At 40.7% G+C, this 16,779-nt stretch overlaps 1 protein-coding gene across 3 annotated transcripts in view; it reads left to right on the forward strand.

Moving 5' to 3' along the window:
* The window catches only part of SLC66A2 (solute carrier family 66 member 2), a 102,401-nt gene that overhangs the window by 15,349 nt on the left and 70,273 nt on the right, over window positions 1–16,779 (forward strand). For 2 of the 3 annotated variants that reach the window (XM_005281439.5, XM_042860461.2), the window contains exons 3-4: window positions 1,304–1,437; window positions 5,755–5,808. In XM_005281439.5, coding sequence (XP_005281496.2) covers window positions 1,304–1,437; window positions 5,755–5,808 — 188 coding nt within the window. The remainder of the gene's footprint in view (window positions 1–1,303; window positions 1,438–5,754; window positions 5,809–16,779) is intronic. The other variant, XM_005281440.5, reaches the window with a different exon arrangement.

The raw sequence follows: 16,779 nt of genomic DNA on the forward strand, positions 1-16,779 counted from the left end.
ATATTTTGCACCAGGTCTATGGGAAAGGCTTTTCCTCTCTTCCTTCTCTTTTCTCAAAAAATAAACAAAAAAGTAAAACCCCTACTTTTTGCTTACTGGTGATGTCTGTTGGGGTATTATACTGAGCTCTCCTACGTATAATGCAGGAAGAGGAACTTGGATAGCAGCCAATCCTCACTGAAGAGTCTTGTTTTCTGATAGAATCTAATGCAATCATGGAAGATGGACCCTTCATTAAGTATTGGCGGCTATCCAAGTTCCTCTTCCTGCAATACGTGTAGGAGAGCTCAGTAATTCCCACCAGACAGCATCAGTAAGCAAACATAAATTAAACTGGGGGGAGGGGGAGAGACGGGAGAAAACATTTTCCGTTCAGTTTCCACATCTCTGAACAATCAAATAGCTGTTTCCTGCAACTTTGGAGTTCATTTCCCTAAGCTTGGTCCAAATTTAGTCCAAATCAGATTGCAATATGTCCCAAAAGTGATGTCCCTCTCTTCTTCCAGACTTCTGGAGTGGTGGGAGTGCAGTAAGAGCGGGTGTTTGTAGGTTTGTTGGGGGGCACTGTTAGACATCATAGGTTGGTAGTTGTGTTTTTTGGGAAATGGGATGGTATGGGCTTATGATTTAATGTATTTTAAAATTATATTTAGGGAACTTAGTATATAGAGCAGGAGTTCTTAACTTAATAGCATACTCACTTAATAGAGGAAAGAAATGCGTGTGTCTCATGCTAATGCAATGTAGCTCTTTATCCCCTTCTAGTTGCTAGACCAGGTTTGCAAGTCTGCCTCTTCATTCAAGCTAATGGGCCTGGTCCTTTAGCTCAGGCAACAGAAACTCATGCTTTTAGATCCACCGACTTACAGTTTTCCCCAGGGGTGCTCCGCTCCCTGCCCGCCACTCTCCACCCTCCCCTAAGACTCTCCCCCAGCTGGCAAACAGCTGTTTGGCGGCACCCCCAATTAGCTTGTTGGGGTGTCACCAGACAGCTGATTGGCAACGCTGCTGCCCAACGGCTGTGGCTGGTGGGTGCTGAGTACCCACTATTTTTTTTTCCCCACAAGTTATCCAGCTCCAGAGCATCCACGGTGTTGGTGCCTATGGCTACAAGTTCAAGTGGAATATGGTTGGGTTACATGCAGTTAGATCTCTGTTAGTGTAATTCTCTGCAGCTTTGCAAATTTGTCAGTTACCGTCATTGTTAAGGATACAATCGTCAAACACCTAAATAGGATTGAAGGTAATTGGGTATAAAGATCATCATCTTGAGATGTTTATATATTTTTCTCTTACTTTTTAGGTGTGGAAGGCATTTTGAGTCCCCTCTTCTGTGGCAAAGCATTATCATGATCATTACTATGTTACTGATGCTGAAACTATGCACTGAAGTACGTGTGTCAAATGAACTGAACGTAAAACGTCGCTCCTTTTCAGGTTGGTAACAGTAATCTTGCAGAGTGAAATCTTCTTCTGCAAATTTTTAAAAATGTCTTGTCTTGTCATTGGGTTGAGTGAAATTTTTTTGTACATGTTGCAAACCATTGTCTCTTGAAAATCCAACCCAGCACTTTCTGAATGGCCTGTTTAAAATTATTTCCTTCCATATGAGTATTTTATGAGTTCAGTCTAGAAAATAAGAGTTCTCTTTAATATTTTATGTCAAACCCTAGGAAGTAGTGGAAGTCATGCTACTCTGCCAGTCTCGATGATGCTAAGATCTAGGCCTGAATGAGAACAAGAGTTTTCACTGTGCTTTTCTGCCAAGTCTGTGTATTACAGAAGCATTTATCACTGACCAGTGTCAGAAGCCATACCTTGCTATTGCCAATGCTGTGTCTTGCTTGCACTTAAAATATTTTATTTCTTGTCACCACATTTGTTGTCAAAATAGGGAGTGATGGTGTGTCACTATTACAGGTTTATCGAAGTGTACATATTGTACAGCACTTCCTATGGTCTTGCAGTACTTTTTTTGTGTGTGGAAATTTTCAATCTGGGCCAGAATATCATTTGTTGTTAATCTAAGGCAGTGATACTCAGACCTCAGTGGTTCAGGAGCCAAATTAGCGATCAACATTACCCAAAAGAGCCATAGTAGTGTGAATTCATTGTTTCATTTACTCTCAATATTATTTATTATTATTAATTATTCTTATAGTAAAGTGACTGACCAAGTATTCTACAGTTGGTTAATAACCTAGTAAAAGCATCCTGATTGATAACTTAAATTGGTTAATAATTAAATCACAATGTTTTAATATCATGTGCTTCAAAGAGCTACAAGATACCCGTTAAAAGGCCACTCCTGAGCCTCAGTATCATTGATCTAAGGGTTTGCCCACACAATTGGGTAATGTGCTTTATAGGGGTAAAGTGCACGAACATGCTGTGCGTGAATTAGTCTGTGTAGACCCTGCTGGTGCGCTTTAATGTAATATTGTTTGAAATGGTACTACATTAAAGCGTATTAGGGAGCCTTCAGTGCGCACCAGCCAGGTGTTAGAGGACCAATTAACGTGCAGCATGATGGTGCGCTTCAGAAATAACATCCCCATAGAGTGCATTATACCCCACCATGTAGACAAACTCGAAGTCTTTTTTACAAAATGATTTACTTTATGGCAACTCTCTTACAGTTTGGAAATGTAACAAATGCCAACCTCTGGTTTTGTTGTTTGATGTGTACATGCCCCATTTTATGTTTCTCCTATTCCTGCTGCTGGGCTATAAAACTGTTGGCTTCTTTTCAGTTGTCTTGCCAATATGGACATATAATTTGCTCTCTCGATCTGTTTTCTTCCTTCTCTTACCCTAAAAACTGAGGGCTTGATCCAGCTCCAAATAGCTGCAGCCTTTCCAGGCAGAGGGAGCCCTAGAGGGCTATGGGTGCTGGCTCTGCAGGAGGTTTATCTATTTAATAGAAAGATAGGCCTGCTCTGCAAACGTATTCCCACTCAATGGTTTCTGTGGAGTGTGCTGTGAATCTGCCCAGGTAAAGCGACATCATGGAAAACGTTTGCTCATCTGCAACGCTCAATACTCTGACCCATCCCTTTTTCTCCTCTACAGTCTGGGGCTGCGTTGTCTGCAAGAGTTATCACAGGCTGGGAAAACGAATGACTTTAGATCTGGCCTCATTTAGCAGAGATTTAAAAACTGGACGTATTGGGAGGGGAACAGCCAGCTCTTTGCCTATAGATACCTGTTGGTTGGGAGCAGAGCAGAGGGCTTCCTCTTCAGATTGCCCTTTGTGGGGCTAAGGGGGTAAGTCTTCAAACTAGATTGCCCTCTTTCCCCTCCCTCCTTCTCTAGCAGGCTTCCTCAATACATGTCAGGGGGGATGCATGTCCAATTCAACTTCAGCCACAATCTCTTTTGATTGAATGACCTGGCATTCAGTCACCTAGTGAAAGAATTGGGTTCTTCACCAGCCTGTAAGGTAACTTGCAGAGCATACTCAGTGTGTCATGCCATATCATTTCCCTGGAGCCAGTTTTCCATACATTTAATCCACCAAAAAGAACAATTTTGCCTGTTGTTTTGGGCTTTCACTCTTTTCTTTGCAGCAGGTGGCTCACTGTACTCTATGCAAACTTTTGTTATTAGAACCGCACAGTGCAACTAAATGTCTCTCCTGGCTTATGTGATTAACTTCTAAGTGATGGGAAGGTTAGACCAGTGATGATATCCTATAAAAAAGATCTACAAGTTGAAAAGTATTAATGCTGAGGATTTTGTGATTCACTGTCAGATGTAATGTACTGGCTTGAAGTTAATCTTTGTGCTGTTTACCATTTTGGGCATACATATTTCCTTCAAGAGAGGAAGGATGGCCTTGTGGGTGAAGCACAGGAACTGGGAATCAGATGACCTGCGTTCCTGACTCTCCCATGGTTTTCCCATCTGATCCTGAGTTTTCTCTGTACCAAGTTTTCGCCATATCTCATGCAGATGGTGGGAAGCTAAATTTCAGTTTGATGCTTTTGAGATTCCTGGATGGAAGGGGCTAGGTTGTGAATTGCAGTATCATCATCATAAGATCAATATCACTATGTTTTTGTATTTAAATCTTTCTACCCATTCCTTCTTCCATCCTCTTTCCTAATACCTCTACAACATAATTCAGATTTATGTCTTCACTTCAGCGGATGCCTTATATTCCGTTCTAATAATCCTGGTGCACATTTGACCAATGAGTCTTGAGTTATCCAGGAGTAGCATGTTTTTTTCTATTCATCCAAATAACTCCCTGTTAAATAACTAGTTCAGGGGGAAGCCAATCTTTTTCTTAGCTTCCAAAGCAATAACAAGGTCTCTCTCCTAATCCAGAGGACAGCTTTTGTGAGCTCAGGCAAGTTGTTCTAGGTCCTCTGGCTTGAAATACATTTTAGTGTTTAGTTAACAGTGTATCCACAAAGCCATTTAATGTGAATAGTGTACAGTTCTTGCACTTCCATTTATGTGGAAATCTGTTGCAACTTGAAAAGTTCACTCCCCTTGGACTGGCTTGACTGTCTCCTTGGAGAGTCTCCGTCCTGGCTGGGTATTAGGGAGACTTCTTTTCTCCACTTTGTTTTTTAAAAACAAAACAAAACAAAACCCATCAGGAAATGATTTTGCCCCCCTCTCCCCTCCCGGAGCGACTAGGAAAGATTTGTTCTCTCATGCATACATTTTATTACAGGTATTAACCAAGAGGAGATTACCTCCCTTTGTAGGCATGTGTGTTACACAGCCGAAAACAACTACCCACCACAAATCTTGATTATGCCCCAAGAACCTTTGCCCTGGTGTGTGGGTAACTGCCAGGCACCCTAAATATTCTAACTTTGCTTACAACCAGTGGGGAGTTTGTCATGCGGATGGTCTATTCTGTTGGTGTGATGCCTTAAATCTATTTTGCCTAACCCTAAAGCCACCCTTGCTGTGTAGTTATTTGTATTCCTGTAGTGCTTAGAAGCCAAGTAGCATGGGGGGCTCAATTATTATTTCAGTTTAGTTCTTACTGTCATTTAATTTTGGACCCTCAAACTGATGCTATCTTAACATCTGTTTACAACTTGTCCCTTACATAACACTGTGCTCCCTCGAAGAGCTTTATTAAGAGAGCACTGTCTTGGGTAGTATGTGGTTTTCAAATGGAATTCAGGCTTACAGAGGAAGGTTAGGATCAAATTAAATGGTTCAGCATATGGAACACTTGAAATGGTGATTTGGTCTCTGTCAACGCGCGTGGCTAAATAGTTAAACCCGTTGGAAGTGTTGTAGAAAAGGGTTTCCGCCAGAAGGTGAGGCAGCCCTATCATGTTTTATTTCTTTATTTGCTCCTACATAATTCTTTCCTGAAAGTCTCCTCCATCCTCACATTTAACTCAGGCACAGGAATAAAAATAAGCAATTTAAGCTTTCTCTTTCATTGAAAAGTTTATAAATATTTGTACATTGCTTTGAAGAGGGTTACATGTTACACTGTCTCTATTCTCTCCTCCCTTTATTATTTTATTTTAAATTGCTGTTATTTCTCACACTGAGGCCTTTCTGTGATTTCCTTCCCCTTTATGCCTCCCTAAAATCTTGAGGAAAACCCTATAGACAGCATGGAAACTAAAACTTTTTGCATGTTTTTTTATCAGCAAGATGTACTAACTAAGCTTAAAATAAAACAAACTAAAAGACTCATCTACTGTATTGACTCAAATTAGTCTGTTTTGTCTTTTCGTCCTCTCTTCTCAATTTATTTTTCTTATGTAGCTGCAGATAGTAAAGATGAAGAAATCAAAGCACCTCCCAAGAGATCCTATCTGGGTATGTACTGTACAAACCCATGCTGCATGAGGTTGCCATCTGAAACATAATTCACGCTTCGCTACTTTTTGTTTTGTGTGTTTTGTTTTTTTGCTTTTTTGGTCATTTTAGAAATGATTGCATGATGGTCATTTCTACAGAGAATGTTTATGCTATCTTTTCTTCAGATACTAACGTCTAACTGTTTCGCAGTTTTAACTTTCATAGAGGAAAAGATGCTTTCAGTTCTGTTCCAGAAACCATTTTTTTTCTGGAGGTAAATGAATTGCCAATTCATCCCATCATTCTTCTCAATTGTATTTTGCTCTTTTTCCTGCCCCATTAGAGAAACAAAACAATATTTATATAATAGAAATTATTAACCAGCATGACCTACATGGGGCTCTTCTCCTCACATCACCGAAATAGGAACTTTTCTTCTTTCTGTTTTCCACACATTTCCCCCAGAAAGGCGAGTCTGTGTGAAGCAAGCTATAAAAAGTATGGGAGCAGCTTTCAGCCAGGAGAAATGTTAGATGCTCATTTTGCAACACAGCAAATAAGGATTTCCCTAGAACATTTCAAGTTCAGCAAAATGAAAATGGCTTACAACAAAACTTATCTTTGAAGCTTTCCTGTCACAGCCCTCATTTTCAACAGGGCATCCTCTGTATTGCTATTGGGAGGGGGGAGGGATTTATAGCCCCACACACTTTGAACCCCCTTCCCCCCCCCCCCCCCCCGTCACCACCTGGACTGGTGTTTTTGGAATAGATGCTAAGATTTTGAATGTTCTTTAGCTAGCCAGAGAGATTGAGAAATATGAGGTGCACCCTGCCTTTGTGTCATTTCCAGTTCTTAGAAGCCTGAAGATCCAGAGACTATGACGGGGTCTTAGCCAGGTTACCTTAGTTTAAGGAGTTTAGATACCACTTTATACAAGGTCTCAGATATCTCTAAACATAGAAATTGCACCAATTTAACATAAGTTGTTTATTAAACCTAGTTAGTTTGGTGCGATCCTCCCATGTAGACACTCTTATTTTGGAACCAGAGGACCCTATTTCAATTTTGGTTAAGTTGGTAAGAAATCAGTTTAAAGGAAATCCAACATAGGGCCCTCTTCTTCCAGAATAAGAGTACCTACATTGGGTTTTGAATCAGTATTACTGAATCTGTTTGTAAATGTAATCAAATTGGTGTTCAGCTTGTAGGGAGACAAACCCTGACAGACAGAAACATTTCTGTATGGTGGTGCAATGCAGAGCACTTTCTTTAGACCATCGGATCAGTCCTGTGTATCGGATGATCTTTAATGGAGCACGTAGTCAAGAAATGCAATTGTCCTCTTCTGGATTTTCCGATTGGAAAAAAAAAATTCATAACATTTCAAAAGTGCATGTTGGTTTAATGCCAGTAATTTGCAAAGCACCTTTTCCTATTGTACCTCTTTCAAAAAACATTTTTCTGGGCTTTGCATGAAATAATATTTGTTTTGCTGTTTTGTCTCTTATCATTAGTTTGCAGTCATTCTCACTGGCTTATGTCAAAATGGACTTACCTATAGAATGTAAACTTGAATCTTACCCTATTTTTAACATGTTTACATTCTTGTTTTCTTTATTTGCGAATGCTTTCCAGTTTTTAGCTATGATATCATAAACAACAATCTGTTAACTTGTTGAAGGATGGCTTATTCTGAGTGTTCCAGGGAACCATAAGAAAATAGAGAAACTATTATTAGTTGCTACATTTTACTTCTGTCTTTTAACAGATTACAAGTTTCTAAATATCAGTCACCTGGTGTTCAGTAAACAATGGGACCTGAATGTGTCTATGAAAATCTGCTGAAACTTAGAGTTGGGTCCCTTGATATCTGTGACGAGCAGTTTCTGAAATGAACTTCAACTTGCTTAGGAAAACAGGACAGATCAAAAGAAGTAGTCATACTGCATTTTGATGAAACAGTAAAACACGCTTTCAGGAATGCAAAAAGTTTAATGATTGTGTTTTGGGTACCTATTCTTTGTATGTTTGTTTCTTTAACCTGGATATTTTTAATTAGTGTAAATCTGTTTAAAATAGTTCTGAAGTAGAGGGGTGTGTGTGTGAGATTACATGTATATAATATCCTACTAGACTCAGAAAGTTTGCATGGGAGAAACACTACTTTATTGGGCTATAATGACACTAGTCATATTTTGGTTTACACAGGATTTGTTTAATTGAATTACGTCCTGCTTATGTCTATATAGCAGTGCTTTGTTTGTCCAGAGCCATGGCAATCTCACTAAAAATTTATGTAAGGAGGTGTTTGGTTTTTTGGCTCGGGGGATTATGTATTCCTTTACCTCTCTTAATGAATTTGGCAGACCATTTTTTTCAAAAAAGTTATTACAACTGGGCTTTCTGCCCAGGGCCGGCTCCAGAGTTTTTGCTGCCCCAAGCGGCAAAAAAAAAAAAAGAAAGCCGCGGTTGGTGGCACTTCGGCGGCAGCTCTACCGCCGTCGCTTCATTCTTCTGCGGCAATTCGGCGGCCGGTCCTTCCCTCTGAGAGGGACTGAGAGACCCACCGCTGAATTGCCGCCAAAGAGCCGGACGTGCCGCCCCTTTCCGTTGGCCGCCCCAGGCACCTGCTTGCTGCGCTGGTGCCTGGAGCCGGCCCTGTTCCTGCCTCTCACTTCAAGTTTCGGTTCCCTAAAAACTCTTTAGTGTTTCTAGGCTTTGGGAGTCATTACATCTCTTTTGCAAAAGCATGGTAAGCATACAGTATATTGTATTCATTTTAACTTCAGTTAGCCCTGAAGGATGATAGAGTGTTAAAGTGGAAAATGTTGCCCACTCTGCTATACCAATAGATCTGTGGGGAAATTGATAGATAAATGCTGATACTGAAGGTGTCCTCTGTCACCACCTTTGATTCAGAAACTGAGCCCTTTCTATGCCCACTGGTGTCTCTCTTTAGACATATTTATTGTCCGTATTCCAGCAAACCACTTAATGCTACTGTTCCTCCACACACACATTAACTGCAAAAGCTTTTATCTGATACCTGACTCTGAAAGCTGACTGCCTAGATTCTGTTCTACTAAGGGGCAGATCCTCAGTTGGTGTCATAGCTCTATTGACTTCAACAGTTATGACAATTTACGCCAGCTTTGGATCTGCCCTATGGTATGTAGCTTCCTGTTTTCATATAGAAACAAAATGATTCCTAGTTGATCCAGGAAAAGGAAGATCTAAAAGCAACAGTTCTGAAGAAACTGTATTTAAAACAAAACAGTGGCCCTAGTTTTACACATTGCCTGTTGGTGTATCTGAAGATTAGCGTGAGAGCTAAATTAAAGTACTGCCTTGGTACTGCTTGCCCATTAAGAAAGCCAAGGCTTTTTCTTCAACCAGTTGGTTTGTCGCTTGCTGAAATGCTTTAAAATAAATGTGGATGTTTTGTACTCTCCTGTACTGAGATGCAAGTTCTTGCCTACGTTTTGAGCCCTTTAAATGAGATCTGGAGATTTTTGGGGAGACAGGACATGCAAGACACTGGATCAAGGTTATTAGATCTTTGAAGATATTTTTATAGCTCTGTGGTAGTCTCAGTAGTGCAGTGGGTAACTTCCAATGCATATGCATGTGATTAGCTGGATTTTATAATTTTAAGTAAATATTTAAACAAGTTTGAAGGACGCTGCTGAAAGAAATCACAAGGGTTTCCTTTCTTGTTTACAAAGTTTTATTTTCAATCTTGAAATGAAGTTGTCTTGATATCTGTTGTGCTACTAAGCAGTGTGAGAGTTCTTGCTTGAAGTCTGCTTGCTTCTGATCCAGAGGACAGTAGAGTCCTAATGATATAGTAGGTGTCCAAAAACAATGTAGATTATACATCAGTACAATAATATGGAAAACTGTAGTTTTAAAAAAGTTGTATATGCGAAACTAGAATATATCTGTGTAAACAAATTCATTTTAGGAGGTTCTTGTGTAAAAACAAATGGAAAAACCAGTGATGGATTGATTAGCTAGTTGGCCCATGGGTACTAAGTGTGAACTGCTGCTGCACTACATGCAGCTGTGAGTATAATATGACAACTGAGGTAACTCACATTCCAGCCGCTGTCCTGTTCATTTCTTTCCTCCAGTTAGAAGATAAAATAACTTAGTGGTAAATGAAATGAATAAGCAAGCTCTAGAACTCATAACTCAGATGCTAGTAAACTACATCATGTCATGGCACCTGAGCCTTATTTGATTAGCTCTCTAGTTGCTTTTCTGTGGAGTGTTTTGGGTCTAGCTCTGGGATATGAGTTCTAGACCATATGTGGGTGCTATATAAATAATCCAATGGATAAGCAGATATATACACAGTGTGCTCCTCTGTTTGATTCTTTACCATACTGATTAGAGTTGAAGACAGGGCAGAGCCAAACTTTCCATCAGCCAATCATGTGGATTCATCTTTGATTTGATTTTGTTCGTCTGTCTGGGGAGTTTAGTGAAAAAGAGACAATTACAGATCTCTATGCACCACTGCTATGTGTGTGTTTGTTTATGTAAAAAATGGTGGCTCTTGCTGGGTTTGGCTGCTACCACCCAGTACTGACCCTAGGAACTAAATCCCTTCTGCCCACTCTGTACTTCTCCAAAATTATAATGTCCTCCTTTAGACTGAGTGTTATTTTTTTAAAAATTTGTATGCATTACCACAGCATGTACGTGTATCATTAGGTTTCTTTTATTAGGGTTATTTTCCTAATATAAGGTTAGAAGTCAAAGGGATCCAGATCTGCTTTGGTTGAGGTGGTAGCATTCAGTGGTGCAGGATCGTGTAACCTACGCAATTTACTGTCTGATAACTGGCATGTCCTCCAGCTTGTCCTGTTGTATTAAGGTTATAGTTCTGTGTAAGGGCCTCTTCTCTCCCCCCCCATGTTTATTACTGTCTTATTCTTTTTGTGATATCTCTGAAAAGGAAATGGAAGATGAAGAATGGAGTGACAGCATTTTGAGCTTGTAGAAGTATATCCTTATTAAAATGAGGTGATCTTTGGTCACCTGTGCAGAGTCCTTGTCACCTTTGGCTGTTGCCACATATGAAGCAGTGAGAACCACTGATAAATCATCATCTGCTTTCCACAAAGCAGCTGTAACTGGGTCATCTAATGTGATTCTCTTCCTCGCCCCCCCCCCCCCTTGGTATTCAGGTTACTCTAAATAGATTTGATTAATATCACTATCATAGGACTGTGTTAGACTAAATGTTTTAAGAAAAAAAAGGTGGAATTTGCTTAATAATCTTGAAAGCTAAACAGATAATTTTTCCAGCTACACATCCAGAGAGAAAATAACTAGTTTTGTTGTAAAAGAAATGACGACATCATAAAGCTAATGATATTAAAATCCTTGACCACCCCACACCTCCCTGATATTTGTAAACCAAATGGATTTGGGTCCATTTCTCTGTTTTTTAGATTCCATTTCTGTTAAGAAATGTAATTCTTTTAAAAACTTCAAAGAACTTTTTAGTATAGATTCTTCTTTAATTCTATAGATCTAATGCTGCTTTAACAGGAAGTCTTTTTGTGTGTGTCTGTCATGTGAGCTCTCTTTTAGAAATCTAGAGGAATTATTCAGTATAATGATGGCATGCCTTTATACAAGCATATCTTGGACTATAGAAGTTAGGAGAAGAAAACTGTTAATTTCATTTCTTGTGCTTAATTCTTATATTTAGGGTGTATATACTTAGGTGTTTTTCTCTTTCAGATTTCTTTTAGATAAGGACAGTAGAGAAAATCTTGGTTATGATAATGGATTGTGATCCTTGAAGCCTGGCTTGGTAGTTCAGACTGCAATACTTGAGTCTGCCCCTGCTTACCCTCACAAGCCCATTACTTGTTTCTCAAGAGAGAATATCTTTCAGTCTGCAGCCATTTTATTCTTTTTATTTTTTTTAAGGTAGGTGGGGGAGAGGGGGAAGACCTCTGGTTTATGCAATATAAGGGTGAGGAGAGTTGGCCTCCCAGATCTAGGTTTTTGACCCTGATCCAGAGCCCATTGATGTTGAGGGAAAGGTTCCTATTGGCTTCAGTGGGTTTTGGATCAAGACTGGGAAGCTCATCTCCCTTCTAAATGGGCCACAGGAAAGCGGGAGCTGTGGCTGCCAGGCCATTCTTTTCGTGAGGGGAGGGGAGTGTTGTCAGCCACCAAGGTTCAAAACTCATGAACTAGATCCCCCAAAATCATGGATTTGGCCCCAGAATCACATAATTAAATAAATCTCCTCAGATCTCTTGGTCTGTTTTTTTTTTTTTTGTTTGTTTTTGTTTTTGAACGCCTCCTGTTCATCCGCAGTGTCTGTGACAAGTAGTGTTGCTGACACTCCCAAGTTCATAGAGTAAGGTGATTTTGACCTCACTGCAGGAGCTGTTGCTGGCTGGTTGATGGTGCTGAGCTTCCAGCCTCTTCCCCAAACACAAAGGCTCTAACTCTGTGTGCCCCAATCCCACATCTGCCTTTCCAGCCCCAACATCTGCTCATCCTGTTCCTCTCCCTGCCTCTGCTTCTTCTACCCCTCCTGGGGGGAGGGGGGTCAGCGGGGTCCTCTCTTCTCCCTTCCCAGGGTTAGGGAAGCGGGGAGGAGCAAAGCGCAGACTGAGCCATTTTTCACAGTGGTGAGGGGAATGAGGAGGAGGGTCTGGAGCTGCTCTGAGCTGCTGGGCTATTTCTGCTCCTTCCTGTGAGAATGATGTCTGCTCCTCCCTCTTCCCCAGCCTCTGCTCCTGAAGGGAGGAGAGAGAGAGCTCTGTCTGCTTCCTGTAGCAGCTCTGATTGGCTGCTCTTCCCAAGAGGTGCATAATTGGGGAAGGCAGCCAAGGGGTTCCCACAGGCATGGCTGAAATTTGAGAGAGGGCTGGAGTTTCTTCTGTCATTGTGATACTGGCTCCAGCCCTGGCCAAAGTTGCATGACTTGCAAAGAAATCACAAGAGCTGGCAATGCTGGGAGTGGGAATATATTTGTGGGCTTTGTGGAGTTGGGTTTGATAAGGTTTCCCTCACCCATGCAACTAACCTAGACACCAGTTTGGCCCGAAGGGTAAGCAGCTCAGAATCCTTCTGGAGTCTGCAATGTCTATGAAGTCGCCTTCATTTGATGAAGAGCTCCCCCTCACCCACAGCTGTTCTGTCAGGCAGTCCTGGAAGAGCACTATAATCTGTTTTCATTATTTAAAACAAAGTAAATTTATAGTTTACATGGTTACAGAGAAAAAGTTTGAAAATGCAACCCAAGTGCACCCAGAAGGCCCAGAAACCCCAGAAGACAGACCAAAGTAATCCACCCAAAATCTCATGATTTTTAAGCCAATCTCATGATTCTTGTATCATAACTCATGATTTTTGCACACTTGGGGTTGGGTCGCCTGGCAGCTAGAGGTTCCTGTTTGTCAGCATATATGTAGGGCTGGTTGGAAATTTTCCACTGAACCTTTTTTAATGGAAAATTTTGGGTTTTCAACTAAGACACTGCAAAAAAAATTCAGCTTTCTGCTGATAACTTAGATCTTCAGTTGCAAAACTGGCCACCATAATACTGAAACATTTTGATTCTGAAATGCCTTCCCTGTTCTTCTATATAGGCTGGGCTGCCAACCCAGATTTCATCTCCTAGAATTCACTGTGGCTGTGCAACTGCCATGATGCACCATCTCCTCTCACCAAGAAGAGAGAACGTGCTGGGATTACAGGGGAAAAATGAGAACACGAGACAGTGTGGCAGCACTTCAGAATAGAAATATTTCATTTTACATTTTTTTTTTTTTTTTTTTACCAAAAACTCAATTTTATGTAGAAAATTTTGAAGAAAATGAGTCTCCTTCTCCCCTGTTTTCAAACAGATACTTCACAGGAAAAATAACTCCTTTTCTCATCAGCTTTACGTATATGCCACTATTTATGAGAAATGGGGTTTGGAGCCCTGCTGCTTTTCCCCATCCCAAAAAGCAACTTGTTTAGTTCCAGTCTGTACTTAGAGTTAAATAAAATAAAAATCGGTGGGCACTTTAAAGGGAATTCTAATGAAACGGTTTTTAGTGTATGGTTGATGTGACTAAGTGTAGTGTGTTCTTCTTCCCCTTAGTGGTTACCCCAAGAGCCCTGCTGCATGCCACTCCAGTGATGTCCCTAAGAGACTGCTGAGCCAATGAATGGCCTGAACTTTTGGGGGTTAATTCCCCACTAGAGGCTAATTATGTACGGTTGCGTTCATTTAAGCTTAATACCCCCCTTTCTAAAAGGTTGGAAAAGACCATTATCATCATCTTGTCTGGCTTCTTGCTTAGTGTCGAGGCTGTAGGGTTTGACCTATTAATTCCTGTAATGAGCTCAATAACTTGTTGATGAGCTAGAGTATAATCATCCTCTTTCAGAAACCCATCCATTTTTTATTTTAAAAGGGTCAAGTGATGGAGAATCTGCTGCTTCCCTGGTAATGTGTTCCAATGGTAAAGTATCTTCAGTGTTAGTTTATTTTTTTAAATCAGAATGTTGCGTTGTTACTGTACTAAATCAGATGCCTCACAGAACTCTGTGTGTTCCGTCAACACAACTACCTATCACTAAAACGAATAATGGTATCTTTGATATAGAGTCCAACTCCTCTTCCCTGTAGTCCTCTTTGTCCTTCCTAGTGAGGATGCTGCCAGTGACTAACATTCACTGACAAGGCTCCAGGATTCAGTAAATGCCATCTTCGTAGTAATTTTTCTGAGACATAAGTATTTCCAATTCCTCATGTTCATTACCCAGCATTGATATGTAGGCAATCAAATAATGTATTCGCTTCACCTCCCTAGAAGAAGGGGAGATAAACAAAGGGGTTGTGCAGTGACTGAAACTAAGGTAGGGAACTCTGGGGAAACAGATGCTCTCTTGTATGGCTTGTACAATTTTTAAAATATACTGGGAGTTTACTGTTTGTAAAACTGCAAGGAAGAAATGCAGCTAGAGACCTTCCGTTTAGTGGCATTTTGTGCTAAACCAGAACTACTGCAATGAAACCCTAGTTGAGGAGGGAGATTTGTGTGAACTCTCTTGCCCATCATTCTGCATCAACCCTGCTACTGCTGTGGAATGCCCTCAGCGTAAAAATAGAAGTTTGACTCTTTATTTAAAAAAAAAAAAATTGAAAAGTTGGTATGTATGTATGTATGTAATTTATTTATTTATAGGTAGCACCCAGATGTTTTAGGCTGTGCACAAATACAGGAGACTATCTAATCCCTGCTCTGAAAAGCTTACAGCTTGAAAAGAGAAAAATATGCAAAGGTTGGGGTTGCAAGATACAGGAAATTCTTATATTAGATGGAGGAACAACTGTGTCCGATGGTGGGAGATAGTAAAAGTGGCATTACATGACATAGCAGCCTGCTACCAGATTGGGAATGGATAGTAATACCAAATGGACACACGAGATAAAACCCCAAACTCTGTGTGTAGCCCTATCCTGGATGGATCTTATCTACGTAGCTATGATCATACCATAACTCTTACTTTTACTTTGGCAACGCTTGCAATGCTTTTCATATCCATAAGGTCTCATTGAATTGAAACTGAATAAAAAGCCGGGAAGGCATTATTGAAGGGCCTGGTTGGTAGTAATAATACTTTGGACATGGTGATCTTTATAATTTTGGGGGTGAAAACTTTGAATGAATAAAGCCTTTGCTAATGCAGAATGTGTCCGTTTTTAACCAAGCAAGAAAAGTTTTATTGCTTATGGCTACATTTGACCACATGAGGGTGCTCATGGGTTTCCAAAGTCAGTCTATAGAGTACCTTAAATGGAATGGGGGAAACGATTTAAATGTTAAAGACATGATCTTGTTGTCAGGGGTATGAGTCTAAATATAGAATCAATGGGTAAAAGTCTCTCTCTCTCTCTCTCTCTCTCTCTCTCTCTCTCTCTCTCTCTCTCTCTCTGGATCTTAAAAATGTAGTTCAGTGGGCAGAGGAAAGAGTTGGATAAGAATAAAATGAATTATTCAGATTTGTAATCTCAGAGGAAAAAATGAAAAAGAGGGGAAGGCGTGTGTGTTAGAGAGAGGAGAGAAAACACACACACACTATATGAACATACATCCTAGAGAAAATAGAATAATGTATGTGCAGCAAAACACTATTACATTTCAGTTTCAGCTGGAGGAGTGAGAGTGTTCAAATCACATACTCTTTGAATGCACCTATACTCCTTGGAAGCTCTGTTCATAGTTTAAATTTGGCTTCTTGTTAAAATACCTTAATGTTTAACCAATAGGAATGCAGCCTGCAGGTTTAGAGGAATACAAAGGTTTGGTTGTCTAACTTCTGTAATTCCCTGCCTTGCTGCCTCTCCCATCCAAAACCCCGTGCACTTAATGCAAAATAGTGAAGAGTGTAGCAGACTGGAGGGAGCAGAAAAACCATGATCTTTTATATGGTGGGTTGAGTGGTCAGTTCATTGCAGAAAATGTACACTCTTGCAGCATTCAAAGTTGTAACAAACCTACAACATTCAGGAATAGCCATTCAAAGCTAAGGTTCTTGTTCCCTTGTGTATGAATTTTAGGATTGCATAGCACTATCTGATGCAGCATACACTTCAGCAAGTGTGTGTGTGTGTGTGTGTGTGTGTGTGTGTGTGTGTGTGTGTATATATATATGTGTGTATATATATATATGTGTATATATATATATATGTGTATATATATATATGTGTATATATATATAGTTACCATACGTCTGGATTTTCCCAGACATGTCCGGCTTTTTGGGCTCCAAATCCCCGTCCGGGGGGAAATCCCAAAAAGCCGGACATGTCCGGGAAAATCGGGACCTGCAGGCCGGCCGGGCCGGCCAGGCCGGGGGCTCGGGGGCCGGCGGTCGGCCGGTCTGGGGGCTCGGGGGCCGGGCCGGCGGTCGGCCGGGGACCGGCAGTGCTGGGCGGGCTGACCCAGGCTG

The sequence above is a fragment of the Chrysemys picta genome, chromosome 2 (assembly GCF_011386835.1).
Source record: "Chrysemys picta bellii isolate R12L10 chromosome 2, ASM1138683v2, whole genome shotgun sequence".
Lineage (NCBI taxonomy): Eukaryota > Metazoa > Chordata > Testudines > Emydidae > Chrysemys > Chrysemys picta.